Source organism: Malus domestica, chromosome 12 (genome assembly GCF_042453785.1).
Source record: "Malus domestica chromosome 12, GDT2T_hap1".
Lineage (NCBI taxonomy): Eukaryota > Viridiplantae > Streptophyta > Magnoliopsida > Rosales > Rosaceae > Malus > Malus domestica.
Genome location: NC_091672.1, coordinates 6,162,214 through 6,179,812, shown reverse-complemented (window position 1 = coordinate 6,179,812; position 17,599 = coordinate 6,162,214). Strand labels below are relative to the sequence as shown.

Here is a 17,599-nt window from a genome sequence, read left to right as displayed (position 1 = left end):
CGAGTGTTTTAGTCGGAGCGAATCGCACCTAGTCCCATTAAACTTAGTCCCTCTTGCAAACAAACACTGGACTACACTAGCTTTTAGTCTAGTCCAGTCCAGTGATGTTTAGTGAAGCTAAACAAACATGCCCATATTGTAAAACGCAAAATAAGACCTTATGTGACTTGTCCTCGAATTTTATTATGTTTAATTGACAGATATTTCTAGCCCACCATCCGAGCCGTCGAATTTTATTATGTTTAAATAATTGCTTTTCATAGATTAATGTCATGATAATCGTGGCCTTTGTTTGAAGAGATTTTTTATTGTGATTGAAACATAAAGTAGTACACCACATATCATTTTATAAATGATAAGATATGTGTGTTAAAAACTTAAAAACTTAAATATTGAAATTTTCTACCACTTATATAAAAACACGTGTTGTACCACTGGTATTTCATTCACAATAAAAAATGTCTCCCTTTGTTTGGTAAGAAAACAATAATGTTGTCTGTGGGAGACAGTAATCACATAAATAAACAAATCTGTTTGCAATCAACATATATCCTGCCAATAATTTATTTTGATGGATAAAACAATATGTTGCCTTCTACTAAATATATATAATATAATACACACACACACACAGACACACATATATAGGTTACATATCTTGACCAAAAGAAAAAAGTATATCAATGTTAAGTATTGTATCGTATTCCTATTATTTCCATCAGTAAAGTCAAACTTCTTATCTGATCTAATTTTAAGTCTTGCTTGACACATTTTTCTCCCACACTAAATTGATAGTTATTTATATCACAATTGGTTTTGTTGGAGACCACTAGCAAATTAGAAAATGTTTACTTGTTCAACACTCTGTAAAATTATAATGGTGAATTCTTCCTTTTAATACTGAATTACGTCCAATTGATCTTTTTTAATAAAATGTTGATCTTTTGAATTGAATCTCATACCAGTTACAAAATTAGAATTTCACGACTACCTGATTTCCTTATTTCACAGTGTATATAAAATAAAGAATGCCACTAGATCTCAAAACAAAGAATGAAACATGTTGTTAGTTTTACGAAACAATCATGATATATATACTTATTTTTCTTATATCTTTTTTGTTAAGAGTAACGTTAGAGAATTATTTTAGACTGACGATGACAATTATCTAAACAATTTTTTTAGTGTGATTCAAGCAAACTAACAAGAAAATTGCAGTTAGAATTGGAAGAACATTTCATACAAATAGTACATGTATGCGCAAATATATTTTGACCATACCGAATATATATTGTGTTTGTGCTTTGTTTTCGTCCGACCCCTCTCATTTCTCTACTCTCGTGTATGAACCGTTGTATAATTTAATAGATTCACGTGCGTTTGTCAACCTGGATTTGTCGGTCAATCCTACTCTTTTTCTCAAACCAGAAAACAAATAAAAAAGAATAAAAGAGTATTTTAGAGAGAGAAACACGCCCTCCTCTCTCTCTCTCTCTCTCTCTCTCCCCCTGTGTTTACAGTTTACACAATAAAAACGGAAGATTTTAGATTGGAAGACTACCGCTAGTGTTTTACCCTTCGGCTTCTTTTTATACCCCCTCTCATCGCTTCCCTTTCCACCAAATATTATTCAGCCACAACTAAAAATGGAGCTAGCTCTGAGCTTAGGGGATGCTTCAAAGCCGTTTCTCTTTCTCGACAAAACTCAAAAGATGGGCGGTACCATGGATATAGGGTTTTGCATGGGCTTGGGGACTGCGGCTTTCGGTGCTGCAAGATCGGATGAGAGTAGCAGAAAGAGCACCTATGAAGTTTATGATCAGGAGGAGAGAAGAAGAAGTAGGATTTCATCAGATCCACCTCTTCAGCTTAATCTTTTGCCTTCTGCTCCAGTTCCTCGTAGCCACGTTTCTTCTCAGCTTCGCTTCCCATGGCTTACTGATAATCGTAAGATCCGTTTCACCATGAGATTTTATTATTTTGTTATATGTTTTTTGGAAAATGATTTCTAAAACGTTCTTTTATCTCCCATACACATCTGTCTATTTTTGTCTTTTGATTCTTGTTTGATTTACTCGATCTAAAGGCCACAAATAAATTTGCATGGAAAGAAAATGGGATGTTCAAATAATTTTCCTATGTTGTTTTGTGTTTGGTTGCTGAGAAACTCAACAAACTCAAAGGAAAATTCTAAATTTTGTACTTTCTATTAAAATCCACTTGGTAGAATTTCGTATTTTTTTTATTGGGTTGATTTCCTAAACACCCAAACTTCATTAGAAGGTGAAAAGAAAAGCTTTAAGCTGTATTTTCCAATTAAAACCCACTTCGCCAAAATTTTAAATTTTGTTTTCGTCTGGTTAATTTTCTTAGAATCCGAGCACGACCCAACTTTTTACAACATGTTGGATTATGTGATCATTTTCTCATATTGGGTTAATTTTGTTACAGTGGCTGTGTCTGAACCGGCCGGTTCATCAGATGGACCGGGAATAGGTTTGGATGTGAACCGGATGCCGGGAGTGTTGGCCTCGGCTGAGGAGGCCGAAGATGCGGCGGCTCCTCTGTCATCTCCGAACAGCACGGTTTCATCTTTTCAGATGGATTTTGGAATGAGAAATGGAGGAAGATCGAGCAAGAGAGATTTGGATGTTGACGCCGACAGAGCGAGTTCAAGAGCGAGTGATGACGAGGAGAACGGGTCAACTCGGAAGAAACTCAGGCTCTCTAAAGATCAATCGGCTTTTCTTGAAGAGAGCTTCAAAGAGCATAGCACTCTCAATCCTGTGAGTCAACAAACATAACAAAAAAAAAGGAATATTGAAGTACAAGTTTCTTTTTTGTTAGTACTTTTAGAGTAAATAAAATCCCAAATTTTTAATTTTTATTGATTGCTTGTTGGTCAATTTTTTGATGTATGCAGAAGCAAAAACTTGCTTTGGCTAAACAGTTGAATCTTCGTCCACGCCAAGTGGAAGTGTGGTTTCAGAATCGAAGAGCAAGGTATGCTTGCTTTATTTATTTATTTATTTTCTTTTCTTTCTGTTATGTAATTACTTCATTTCATGTAACCATTTGTGATCAATCATGAAATTTTATAATAAACCTAAATTTATGTATCCGCTGATAAATCAAATTTCGCAGAAGTACAGCGATTTTCGCACCCTCTTTCCGTTCTGCACATCCTTCTTTATTTTTTATTTCAGAATGAAAAAAAAAAACAAATGAAAATAAAGACACTGAAATATACTTAGGAGGAGATGTGCTGAAATTATTTCGCTTGGCATAAATTCAAATGTGATTCATGTGAAAAATATTTTGGTTTATTCTTTTGTTTTTCCATTGAAAAAATTGGACGAACTCTTGACATTTTGATCCTATGTTTTAAATTAGTTGGCCTTCTTCAAATTACTGACTTTTGTTTGGAAAAATGGTGATTAATTTTGCAGGACAAAGTTGAAGCAGACAGAAGTAGATTGTGAGTACTTAAAGAGATGCTGTGAAACACTGACAGAAGAGAATAGGAGGTTACAGAAGGAACTGCAAGACTTAAGAGCTTTGAAGACCTCTCAGCCTTTCTACATGCAGCTGCCTGCCACCACACTCACCATGTGCCCCTCATGTGAACGCGTGGTCACCACCGCCTCAGCCAACACCTCCACCACCACCACCACCACCAACAACAACCACCACCACCACATAAAGTCTGCTATGAACAACAACAAGCCAAGGTTAAATCCATTTGCTGCTGCTTAAGTCCACATACAGCAGCAGGTGCTGCTGCATGACATGCCAACATAGAATCTGATATCATGCACTCTCCATTCCATTTGTATATATTTTTGGCTTGGAGTTGGGTTTTAATTATTTTTTCTTTTGTTCTCTTTATTATTTTAGTTGTGGTTTTCCCAATATTTGTCTCCGTGGTTTCTTTCTTGTAAGTTTTAGAAGCCAGAGACTGAAAGGGTGATATGGTATATTTTGGTTATTGAAGAGGAAACTAGAAACGATTTTGCTAGAAAAGCACTTTTTGTTGGTATTGGGTTATTTTATGTGTTTTGACAGGGAATTCTATATATTTGTTATGATCATTTTCAAATTCGAGAAATGCTAAGGTGATTCACACATAAGTGAGATTGTATGGACTGTTTTATAATATTGGTATGAGAATTTATGTTAGGTCACAAAAAGTTTATAGAGAATTGCTATTTGAGAGGAGAGATTTTTCAGTGTGACCGGTATACGGGATGATATACCACGTGTCACTATACAAATAGTAGGATATGTGTGCTAAAAAGCTATTAACTTAAAAAATTAAATTTCTCACAATTTCTATTAAAACATATAATGTACCATTTTTGTTCCCGTTTGAGAAGATTGAACATTTCTCTTTCATTTCTATGTTACATTTATGGCTCCACGTTTTCCCATTGATAGCTTGCATGAAATCAATAAATACCCAAAGATTTCCTTTGCCAGATAGTTAACAAATATATGGAAGATCTTGCTTTGAGATATGATGACTGCACGTACAAATATTTTCAAGTTTGTGGAAGATTTTGGCTTGGCACGTCCTTCGAGAAGATATCTTACTGGGGTCAATAATCGGATGTAGTTTAGGCGTTTCTATTTTCTTCTCACGCATTTTTTGTGAAATGTTAAGATTGAATTAATCAAAAGAAAATCTATAAAGGAACACAAATGATCACTGAGTAGAAGAAAATGATGAATGTCAAAAGTACGATCCAATTAGATTACAGTCCCCATGTAAAACAAAGCAGGAGGTTTTTCAAACTAAAGAGCAATAGTCTCGTGCAACTTTTCATCATCTTTTTGGAGCTCATAACCTCTTCCCAAATTTTCACCGAGCAATAGTCTCGCGTTCCATCTTCTCAGTGTAAGACTCAACCCAAATAATGTTAGCATGCTATCTAGATCACTATCAATACAGAAGTAAAGAAACTTACTTGGAGCAGTCATTATCTCAGCAAAAGGAAGTCTTCTACTCACTCAAGACTCAATGTTCTGATGGTGATAGAACTCTTAACTTAGAACCTTTTCTTTGTGAGGAGGGAGTCCTTTTATGAGTATAACCTTTGCCAACTTCCATCTGTCGTGGAGTATTGGTTCTTTGCAGTTTCAAATTGCAAGTTGTTTCCTGATCACAATCACCACATATTCCTTGATTATAGGAAGCAGTTTTACACGTTTACAACTCCCACTAGTTTGTATAATTGGCAACTGCATTTCTTCCTTATATACAATTTAGTTTAGTCCAATTAGGTTTCTTACATTCTCCCACTTGAACGTAAACTAATCATTGTATTGAAATAATATGCCGATTACAACACTGATTCTTTAGTGATCACATTGAGTCTTTACGCTACTAACATCCTCACATCTACCAGGATTAGTTCAAATATTGAACTCCAAAAAATCATATGCAGCTGATTGGCACATGCACTCTGAAATTACAAACATTCAAAACTAGTCTGTATGATGTCATGTTAAACTTTAATTGATTTATCATCCTTTCATTCCTATATATAGATTCAGTTGTCCTTATTGATTGTCTTTGGACAACCACGTCTCAATTACTGGATTTCAACCTATCAATTGCTCACATCATTACTGACATAAGTTTTGCAATATGATTAATCACTAAGATTAAATGATGCTTACAATCCAATAGGTCCCATTTAAATTGACAGATTATAGGAACTAGAACTTAATCGAAATGACATGCATGCAAACATATATATGTAAACGCACATTTCTGACTCTAGAGGCAATGGTTTCATGAGTGGATCAGCAACCATTGATTTTTTTTTTTTTAGGAAAAATTAGTATCCGGTCCCTAATTCTTACTGTTCATTGACTAAGACCTTATTGGTTCTTAAATTTTGATTTAAGTCCCTAACATTAATGTGATAATGAATTTACATGTTTATTATATAATTTTTTTAATATAAAAATTAGTAATTAATTTAGGGTTTAATACTCACACCTCTATTAAACTTCTAATTAATTTTCAATTCAAACATTTCCAAAATAATAAAAAATTAAATTAAATTAAGTTTGTACCTATTAGTTTTTATATATATATATAAAAAGATTCTCAATTTTTTAATCTTAAATGTACCCATTCATATAATTTTTCAATTTTTTTAATCTTAAATGTACCCATTCTCAAATATATCAATTTGTTATACGTAAAATGTACCTTTTTTTTTAATATAAAATCCATTCAAATTTTTTAATCCATGTTTAAACTTATATGGGTACATTCTTTTTCGTTGATTTTGAGAATGTATCCATGTTTTGGTACAATTAACTTTTTTTGTTAATTTTGGTTAATGTACCCATACATATATGTACATATACACAAATACACACACACACACAATATAATAGAGAGTATAATTTATATTTTATTATTTTTAATCCCATAAATTATGGGTTTTATTTAAAATCTCATTAATATAAACAATTACAAATTTCAATTTTTAATTTTTAATTTAAAAAATATAGTAACTTACATTATTACATTAATGTCAGGGACCTCAATAAAAAACTAAAAACTAATAAGGTTTCAATCAAAGAATATTGATAGTTAGGGACCACATCCAAAGTGTCCCTTTTTTTTATCAACGTATTCAATCATTATCGACCATTTTCTCACTTCTTCCTTCACATATAAATCTTTCATGTCCATCATTCATGCATGTTTATGTTACACCTTTGGGCAAGAAACATAAACAACCACTATTTGATAATCGATTATGTAACCTTATTGTATAACAACCACGTAAAAGATTAAGAAAACAACCAATATTTTAAGTCTTTGGACAAGAAAACAGTCAACTTAATTCTCTTAAAAATGTTATACCCTGAAAACATCTCAAACCATTCATGCATTCCTCTCACATGAAACAATATCAAAATATGATACAATCATATTCAATCCTTTATCAAACTCCAATGAGTTTGCCTAATGCTTCCAACGAAGCCTCAATTCTGCCCTATGCAGATAAACTAGTTATTCAGTGAATAACCATGACATGCAATTTTATGTAACACCTTTGGGCAAGACACATAAAACATCAGTTATATGCAATCTTAATCATGCATCCTTATTTGCATAGCTATTTCACAAAAATTTCAAGTTACAACTCAAATCATGTCTTTGGACAAGGGAACAAAGTTTGCTTAAAACTTTTATAAAATATTGTACATTGAATCATAGTTCAAGCCATTCATTATTTCTCTCTTTTGAATCAGTCACTCACAAAATTCAATTAAGAATCCCTTGAACAAAATTTCCTAATAATTCCCACTTTGGTGAAGATTTATTCAAACATTTGTTCATGTATAAAGATTATTAGTGTTGATATCCTGCATAAAAATTTAGTTTTGATAATCTTGATACAATTTTTTTTTTAATTTTTATCAATGTTTGTACTATACTTGACCAATTCTGAAACTACCAAGCACTGGTCAATTTCATACCTTCAAGGACTTACTAAGAGGTTCATGTTGAGGCACCCCTGTCGAAGCACAAGAGTTTTCCTCCAACCAGAAGACTAATCACATCATGATACATGTCAACATCAGAATAAAGCTCATAGAGTCCCACATCGATCATGGACAAAAGATGAAGACTCTCCTCAACTATAAAAGAAGACCATTCTCCAACAATTAAGCCCTAATGTCATCATTGTACTTAAACTAGTCATTAGAACCCATTAATGATGATTATGCATAAACCTATGTATATGTGAAAACCCTTCACCATTAATGAGAACTACTTTATTTCGTGGACGTAGCCAGACTTAGGGTGAACCACATACATTGTGATAGCCCGTCCCTAAAAATTATGGTTTTTAATACATGAATTTACGGAAATGCCCTGTGGGCAAAGTGTGATTTTCAAGGACGTATGTGATTCTCGTATATTTTGTCATGTTTCTTGACATATTTGTATAGAGCTCGATCTCACGGACGCGTAGGCACAGGTAGAAGTGATTTTGGAGTTACGGTTAAAGTTTTATTGAGTTACGAACCCGAAGGTATTTGGAATGAAATACTATTTTAATTATTTTACACTATGTTTTTTTTATTATTAAATGATTTATATGCCATGGGTGTGTGGGTGTGGATGTGTGTGTGGTGGGGGGAGAGGAAAAACAGAAAAAGAAAGGAAAAAAGGAAAGAAAAAAAAAATAGAGGAGGGGGCTACTGCCCAATCTGAGGAGAGGAAGAGAAGAGACTGACCAACCAGAGAGAAGAAAAAGGAGGGAAATGAGGGGAAATCGGGTCTCTTCCTTGACCCGTGAGACCCGGCCGAGTATCAAGGCCAAATCCGTACATTTTCCGGCCAATTTCCGATGAATTGTGTTTAACCATTACCTGGAAATACCACCCTAACCCTCTCTTTTCCATTTCCATCCCAAAATTAGAAGAATTTGGTGATATTTTGGAGGAAAAAACCCGACGGTGGTCCGTGTGGGTGTATGGCGACAATCTGTAAATATTGAAGCTAACCCAACCAATTACCACCACCCATAGGCTCCCCTCAACCTTAGGAACAAAGCCCAAGCAATGGGTGAGGCCTCAGAGTGAGTATGGAGGTCGAATTGAAGCACACCCTTTTCTAGGGTCTTCTGGCGGTTCGTGGCTAGTTTTGAGGTATTTTCCGACCAAATTGGCCTTGATCGCAGGTATAAAATTTATTCTACTCTTTAAGATCTTCATTTTTGTAATTTTTGAGAATTTTTAGAAATAGTTGAGTTTTTCGGCGAGCTAGGGTGGCTGACCACCACCTGCGGTGGCTGGTGCGGTGGCGCACGGCCATGGAGCCGACATGGTTTTATTTTATGAAATTCGTTATTCTAATTATGCTTTTGAGACCTAATTGGTGTGGTTTGAATATTAGTACGATTGTAGTATATGTTGGATTAAATAAATATATTCGGATTTGGTTTGAACTTTGGAAATGTGAACTACAAATGGCTTGATCACTGTTTAGGGTACGTAGGTAGTATAACGAGACGTTAAATGCAACCATACAATATCTGAGACAAAAACCTTGTTTGGGAAATTGAGCAATGTGAAGGAAATTGGTGAAAATATGAGATTTAACCTTACGATTTAGTGATTGGATGTTGGTCATAAATCATTGTGTGAGGGATCAAGAAATTGAAGTAAAGAATCATAGTATTGATAGTTAGTTAAACTAGTGTTTAGTTGAGCTTGTCACCGATAATTATTCTTGAAAATAAATAGTTCGGGAGTAGGGCGTTATAGATTGTGCCTTTTACGCCACATTATATGTGTGTGTGTGTGTGTGTGTGTGTGTGTGTGTGTGTATTTGGAAGCACTATGATATGGTTAAGATTTGGATCATATCAGGGCATATCCATAAGTATATTACTATGCATAATTATTGTGAATGCTTTGAAGTATGAAGGTGAATGCATGATGCACATGTAAGTTCCGGTGAGTATATGTTGAGAAATGTGGGATGCATGGTTATGATTATATTTTATTTGGAATGATTGAGTTATACCATGACTATATTTACGTTTTAAGCAACTCCGACACTGTCATACAGGTTGCAATAAGAGGCAACTCCGACATTGTCGTACAAGTTGCCCATGAGTTGTATATGTCATATTAGATGTAGTTAGAGCTCATAAACCTGCACCATGGTGTTAGTGCTTTCGCCCGAGGATATGGCTTAGCCTTCACGTGAGCGTTCACCTCTCGCACCACACATTCACCTTGGATTCAATGTAGGTGCCAGCCTGTCGTACAGACAACATTGGGTGGTTCCGACTCGTAGGTGACTTGCGATACTTCGCACATCCTTCATGTGACCGTAGCACTTGAGTGTATTTATTTACACCTAGCCTGTCGTACAGACCACTAAAGGTCCACAATAGGTGGATTCGGCTGACATATTACTTCCAGAGATTTATCTCACCTGGTTTACTTGATTTATTATATTGAGATATTTGGCATGGCATACATCTGGATATTCTATTTCGATTATAGTTTTGATACAGATATGTATTATATTTTCTGAGAAATTATGCAGGCTTTACGGTGAGGGATTATTACTTTTAGAAAGAGAAATGGTTTTTGAAAAGTTTTGCTTTCACCCACTCACATTTTCTATTTTTGCATCCCTCCAGGTTTCAGTAGCAAGTTTTTGTATCAATGAGAATTCGTAGCACTTTCCTATGCAGGTGACTTCGTATGATGGTATAATCATTATCTTACCTTTCTGTACTTTACTTATGCTCTGTATCACGTGTGAATGGGTCCATACCCGCTCACCTCGCACTTGTGTGTTTAGGCACTTTTAGGTTTAAAATTTATTCGTAGTTATACATTATCACACTTTATGGCTTCGTCACCTTCCAGGTGTCGGCCATCATGGCTCGATTCGGAGTCCTAGTGGACATTCCGGGTCGGCGTGTGTCAATTTGGTATCAAAGCATAAGTTGGGCAATATTGTGTTCATCACACGCGTGATGTGAGCATTCCTGGTTCTTGTATCTAATGTTTGAATCTTAACACCTTGTCAAATGTGGAATAATATGCTAGCTTTTCTTAAGTTTTGGACAGTTTTGTTGTCTTGACGACATTTTAAAAGATTATTTTGGCGATGTCCTTATAATTAAGTGAAGACATTTCTTGTGAGGTAAAGGGAAGATTTGAGGCAAGTTGATGGCCTAAGTTAACGTATTGACAATTGTGTATCACCGGAGATTTTACCAAATAATTATATTACTATTCTTCCACCGTTAGTATTGATCCTTTTGAGATCGGAAATCTCAACTAGTTTTGATTTCTTGGTAGTATCTGTTAGAATATCACCTATTAGAATTCTTGCGAAGTCTACTTTTGTTAAAACTCTAAAAATGTCTCATGTGGTAATGTGGTGCTAAGGTGGTAGCACTCTGCGGAAGAACATTTTGGGAAATTATTGTTGGTTCTTGGTAGTTTTAATACTTTTATGATGTTACCTTTCGATCATCAAGAAACTTTGCCAGCCCATTCTTAAATTTGACCTTTCAAATTTTTGGTATTAAGATGACAATGGAGATGTTTAGTCTTTCGGCATAATTCATCATTTTTGGAAAATTGTTTGACCTTTTGATATAATAGTCTGCATCAGTTATGTTTATACCCTCAGTTTCACCTTTTGGTATTAAAGGTAAATTGGTTGATTTAGGGTCACTTTTTCCTAATATCATTGTTGATATCGACAGATGGTTCGGGAGGGCCGCCTAGATATTGAAATTGCATATTCAATTCAGATATCTTGTACTCTAGATTTCATGAACTTGTTTTGACTCTCACATTCTTTATTGTTCTTTTAACCTTCTCGACATGATTTCTCGTTCAATGTGTGAGGAATTCATGATAGATAGACTTGGCGGGTGCTTGCACCACTTTCATATCAATGCTAGCAAGAACCATTGAAATATAATCTTATTGCAAGTTTTCTAGACTTACCAAAATGAATTCTAAACAACTTTAAGTTGTGGGAACGTGGACGTCGAAACATTTTTAGCAATTGTTTTAGCTTGCTCTAGGATGATTCGGGATCACGGTCGAGGCATAAATCGAACGATCTAGGTATATGCGTACATGAGGAGCAAAATGATATTCTGTCATTCTCGGGAACTTCTCACTAACATATTGAGACGGCTATAAGTTAACGGCATTACAAGCTGCAAACTGAAATATTGATGGTTTAATTATGAAATTCACTAAGCCAGTGGGCAAGACCGCTCATCTATAGCGACATTTACTAGTTAACTATGGTTCAGACTCGTTTTCGATGTTCGTTACACAACAAATGTTTAGTGAGGTCCATTTCATTTTGGGCTTTGATTTATTTCGTGTAAATATTTTCTTACTACATTATTTTATTTATATGGGTATTATACCACTATATTATCGAGGAAGGAAGAAAGTATGAACTTGGAGGCATGAAGGAGAAATAATTACATTCCGACCGCGTCGGGATGTCATTTTTTCTTTTGTACAAACGTTCTAACTTGATTTCTGCTTTACGTATATATGTCTTATACTCATATCTTCGAGTTTTGTATAGCAATGATTTTAAATTTCGGGGACGAAATTTTTTTAAGGAGGGTAGATTGTGATAGCCCGTCCCTAAAAATTATGGTTTTTATAATTTTTAATACGTGAGGCCCAGTATAGAATAAGGGTTCACTCCTCAGTACATAAATAATGGGCTAAGTCCCCTAAGTATTTTTCATGAGGCCCAATATATGGTACATAATGTAGTTCCCCAAGTCTTTGGTTAATAGAGTCTGTTGGCTGGAGACTTCAAATTGAATCCATGTATGGGTCGAAGTGGCGGTTGTTCGGAGGTGGTATTTGTATACCTTGCACTGAAGCTTTGTAGGTGAAGCTTTGCAAGTGAAGCTTTTGAAGCTGGAGCTTTGTAAATGAAATTTTGTGAAGATGGAGCTCTCGAAGTTTAAGCTCTGTAAATGAAGCTTTTGAAGCTGATTGACATGAGTGATGCTTATGAATGTTTTGTGTTGATTGGCATGAGTGATGCTCATGGATGTTGACATGAGTGATGCTTATGAATGTTGACATAAGTAATGCTTATGAATGTTGACATGAATGATGGTCATGAATGTTTATGTATGATTGACATAAGTGACGCTCATGTATAATTTTGGAGTACTGGACGTACTTTTGATCACCTGGTTGGTGATAATAGCAGCAGGCTGCGAATAATTTTGGAGTACTGGGCGTACTTTTGATCACCTGGTTGGTGATAATAGTGGTAGGGTGCCGAATAATTTTGGAGTACTGGGCGTACTTTTGATCACCTGGTTGGTGGTAATAGCGGCAGACTGCCGAATAATTGTTTGTAGTACTGGACGTACTTTTGATCACATGGTTGGTGATAATAGAGGCAGGGTGCAGAATAATTTTGAGGGTGAGGATGCCCTTTTATAGAATAAGGGCTCCTCCATTTTTTACATATTTGCCCCTCCATTTATTACATAATTACATTTGAGTCCCTCGAGTATTTATACGAGATCTAAATACAGAGGCCCTAAGTATTGTACAAACAAGGTTTAAAATTTGTTCGTAGTTATACATTATCACACTTTATGGCTTCGTCACCTTCTAGGTGTCGGCTAGCACGGCTCGATTCGGAGTCCTAGTGGACATTTCGGGTTGGCGTGTGTCATACATCTTGTGTTTGCTTCCCTATTTCTATCTCTTTACATATTACCATCACTAGGTGACCAAAGCAACCGAACGAATGTCACAAACTTCACACTTTACGTTGTTCCAAAGTCTCACTGATTTTGTGCATCAACAATCAACACTCCTTGAGCTTGCATCTGAATAAGCTATGAATACAAATCAAGTTCTTTTAATCAGGCATGTTTGTGTCACATTTTTAGCAAGAGACATAAACTTCCTTAATTCTTTACGGTATAGTCATCACACAATAGATTAAGATACAATACAATTCAAATGAAGAGCATAGCATATACATTAGGGATACTATTTATGCTTTTGTCTAAAACTTTAACACTTCGATTCGATGGTAAGTAGGAAAAAAAACAAAGAGTATTACGAGATAAAAGCTAAGAATAAAAATATCAACCCTTCATGCAAGTTTTATTTATTTATTTTTATTTTTTCGGCCTAAGAACTAACATTAATTCTTTCTACATTACTATAAGAGACGTAAAAAATTCATTTACATTCTTAATTTCATTCTTTAAACACAAATATATCTTAGTCTTAAAGCAGCCATAATGCATTTTTATTTTGCAAATTTTTTTTTTTGCATGTAGAAAAATAGTAGTGCCCAATTTTGATCATTTTGTAAGTTCCGTATGTAGGGAATCCTTGTGTCTTTCTGCTTAAATCTTATTGCCAAGCTTCCATTAGAGTGGGACCCCCTAACAGGCCCGCTAATCCAAAAATCCAACACTCAGAACTCAGATCCTCTCTCCACTGTGAATTCCACTTGACAGAATAAACTTAAGCCTTTCCACTTGTATTTTTGTTGTGATCCTTTGTCGTCCCTTCTAGGTTTGCAAGGGTCCTCGTACCAGTATATCTAGTCGAATCTGGTAGATTCGATGAAGATTTACTCTTCATAATCCTCTTTTTTATTTTGGTACTTGTGTGTTTTGGATGAGGTAGATCTTCATCTGACCTTGATCATATGTGTCCAAATGTTTGATTCTCGAATGAAAAACAGGATTGGCACTTAATGATATCGCAGACATGTTATCACAATGTATCACAAGTGGATGAGGTAGAAATACATTCAAATCTTTCAAAATATATCTCACCTAAGTAATATCTGCAGCTGTATGAGTTAATGCTTTATATTCAGCTTTTGTGGAGCTTCTTGAAATTGAATTTTGTTTCTTAGACTACCAAGAAATAGGCTTGCTTCCAAGAAATACTACATAACCTATCACTGACCTCCTAGTTTAAGGTCTGTAGCCCAATCTGCATCTGAAAAGGTATTCAAACTTACTTCTACAGTTACTGAATAATAAATACCATCTTGAATTGTACCTTGCAAGTATCTCAGAATTCATTTCACTACTGCTAGATGTACATCAGTTGGTGAAGTCATGAATTGACATACATAATTCACTAAAAAGGCTATATCTGGCCTTGTGACTGTCAAATATTGAAGAGACCCTACAATACTTCTATAGATACTAGGATCAAACAATGGTATGCCTTCTGTCACAAGCATTGAATTGTGAGGCTTGAAAGAAGTTGTTGTAGGTTTACAAGACTCTAAACATGTTTTGTGTATGAGATCCTTGATATACTTTGTTTGATTTACAAAGATATATCCATTATCCCTATAATGAACCTGTAATCCTAGAAAGAATGGAAGTTTCCCAAGATCTTTCAAATCGAATACTTCGGACAATTATTGCACTGCTTTGTTGATCTTTGAAGTGTTGGAACCTATGAGTATAATGTCATCGACATAGAGCAATAAGATCACAATATCATCATCTTCCCTTTTCATGAACAAACTTGTACTGACAGTGAAGCTATGAACCCCATTGCAACCAGATAAGTAGTGAATTTCGAATTCCAGGCCCTTGGTGCCTGTTTTAGACCATATAGTGACTTGATTAATTTGCATATATGATTGAGATGTGAAGAATCAACAAAGCCTTGTGGCTGTTTCACATAGACCTTTTTTTTGTAAATCACCATGGAGGAATGCATTTTTGATGTCCAGTTGTTTTAAATCTTAGTGATTCATTGCAGCAAGTGATAAAATGATTCTCACTATTGTATGTCTCACAACAGGTCTAAAAGTTTCAGAATAATCCACTTCATGCTCCTGAGAAAAACCTTGTACAACCAGGCTAACCTTATACTTGATATACTCCCATATGGATTCTTTTTCACCTTGTAAACCCACTTCCGACTATTGATCTTTCATTAGGTGTAGGAACCAATTGCCAAGTTCCTTGTACTCTCAAAGAATCATATTCCTCTTGCATAGCTTGCTGCCATTGTGGTATGCTTGATGTTTTTCTAAAACTTGATGGTTCTGCAATATCAGTGACTTGAGTAACAAAAGAGAAACCTCTAGAGAATGGTTCATCTTCTGTTAATTACAATTTTTTTAATTCAGGGAATGCGGCCAATTATGCTACATAATTTCTCTTTTCATTTGTTCCACTCTTCAACCTTATTACCATAGGATGCTGAGAAACTGAATTTATCACAGATGTAGAAATTCCAGGATTTATAGTATCCTGAGATGAGATAGGAAGAAGTACCTCTAATTGGGAGCTATGATGGACATGCAATAAGGGTGATGAGACAGAAGTTGGAGTAGAGTGATAATGATCAGGAGTTTCAAATGTTGTTGAGTGTGACAAACTTGAAGAACTAGAATTCCCAATTTCAGATATATACTGTTCTGCATTTGTGTGTACCAAACTATGTTGAGTGTCTTAAGTTGAGCTAGAATTTGAAGTATATACTAAACCATTATCTTCCAAAATTGGCAGTTGAACCAATATTGGAACATATCTAGATTTCTATGGATCTGAAACCCCTTCTTTAAGTGGTGCAGTTAACTTTTGACATGGAAAAACTGACTTATCATGTATAACATGTCTTGATAAAATCAATCTTCCAGTTTGTAAATTGCAACAGACTACTCCCTTATAACCAACTAAATATCCTAGAAAAAGACACTGTGTTAATCTAGGCTGCAACTTATTGGTATTAATGGCCTAAGGTAGGGATATATAGCAGTTCCAAATACTTTCTGGTATTGTTCCAAACACACACTGATATGAATATTTCATTTCAAGAACCTTACATGGCATCCTATTGATCAATAGAGTTGCTTGTGCACAAGCATGATACCAAAACTTAGGTTCTAAATTTGCTTCAGCCATTAATGTTTTGCAGTTTTCACCACCTGTTTATGCTTTCTCTCAGCAAGACCATTCTGTTGAGGAGTAGGAGGGGGTATGAAACCATATGTTTAATACCTTTATTTCCCAATAAATCATTGAACATTTTACTCTTGTATTCCCCACCTTCATCAAATTGTAAACACTTTATAGATACACCAAATTGATTCAAAACAAAAGCATGAAATTTAACAAAAATATGAAAAGCTTTTGATTTATTATCCATGGGAAAAATCCACATGAATCTTGAATATTCATTTTCTAAATTCATATAGTACCTATACCTAGACTTTGTTGGAGATGGACCCCATACATCAATGTGGACTTTATCAAATAGACTACTAGCTCTAGTTTGTCTTATTGGAATTGGTTGCTTACTCATCTTGCCCTTAATACATGAAGAACACATGGAAATACAAGTATTAGAATATGTACTAACTGGTATATTAGAAGCTTTCAACATTACAGTCAATATCTCCTTAAAACGATACCCAAGTCTCTGGTGCCAAACTGATTCTTGAACTCTCTTTCCCAGAAAAGCAGCACAATTACTCAACTTCATAGCAAAGGATCTTGAAAATGTAGTCACTAGAATCTTGAATAACTCCCCACCATCACTCCTTCCTTGGTATAGTATCACCATTATGGCCTTGTCCTGTATAAAAAAAAGTAAGATCATCACATATAAACCAACAAACATTGTCTCTGCATAATTTCTTAATTGACAACAAGTTTACAGTAATCATTGGTACATGCAACACATTATGTAATTTTAAAGAATAACTTGATGAGTTAGGAATAATAGAAGACCCAATATGTTGTACAACCAAACTTTCACCATTTCCCATAACAATCTTTTCATTTCTAGTGTAAGATGTTGCTTGATTTAAAGCATTCACATTAGCAGTCATGTGATGATGCAGATACATCTTGCTGGCTAATATTTCCTTATGCAGTCATTGTAGTTAATGTGGATGATGGTGGAGTACCTTGATTCGATAAATTATTTCTGTGATAGCATTTCAATGCAATGTGACCCTTTTTTCCACAGATTTGACAAACTATAAACCCACCAAAAGATTGTGCATTATTGTTAT

At 34.9% G+C, this 17,599-nt stretch overlaps 1 protein-coding gene across 1 annotated transcript; it reads left to right on the top strand.

The window, feature by feature from the left end:
• Positions 1-1,456: 1,456 nt before the first annotated feature.
• On the top strand, positions 1,457-4,023 carry LOC103449671 (homeobox-leucine zipper protein HOX11-like). The gene is made up of 4 exons (XM_008388997.4): positions 1,457-1,947; positions 2,452-2,786; positions 2,924-3,003; positions 3,450-4,023. The coding sequence occupies exons 1-4, from the start codon at positions 1,647-1,649 to the stop codon at positions 3,754-3,756; spliced, it is 1,023 nt and encodes a 340-aa protein (XP_008387219.1). The 5' UTR covers positions 1,457-1,646; the 3' UTR covers positions 3,757-4,023.
• Positions 4,024-17,599: the final 13,576 nt, after the last annotated feature.

Coding starts and splice junctions, on each gene's coding strand:
- LOC103449671 (XM_008388997.4), top strand. CDS start 1,647: ATGGAGCTAGCTCTGAGCTTAGGGGATGCTTCAAAGCCGTTTCTCTTT. Junction 2,787..2,923: donor AGCATAGCACTCTCAATCCT/GTGAGTCAACAA, acceptor TGATGTATGCAG/AAGCAAAAACTTGCTTTGGC. Junction 3,004..3,449: donor TTTCAGAATCGAAGAGCAAG/GTATGCTTGCTT, acceptor TTAATTTTGCAG/GACAAAGTTGAAGCAGACAG.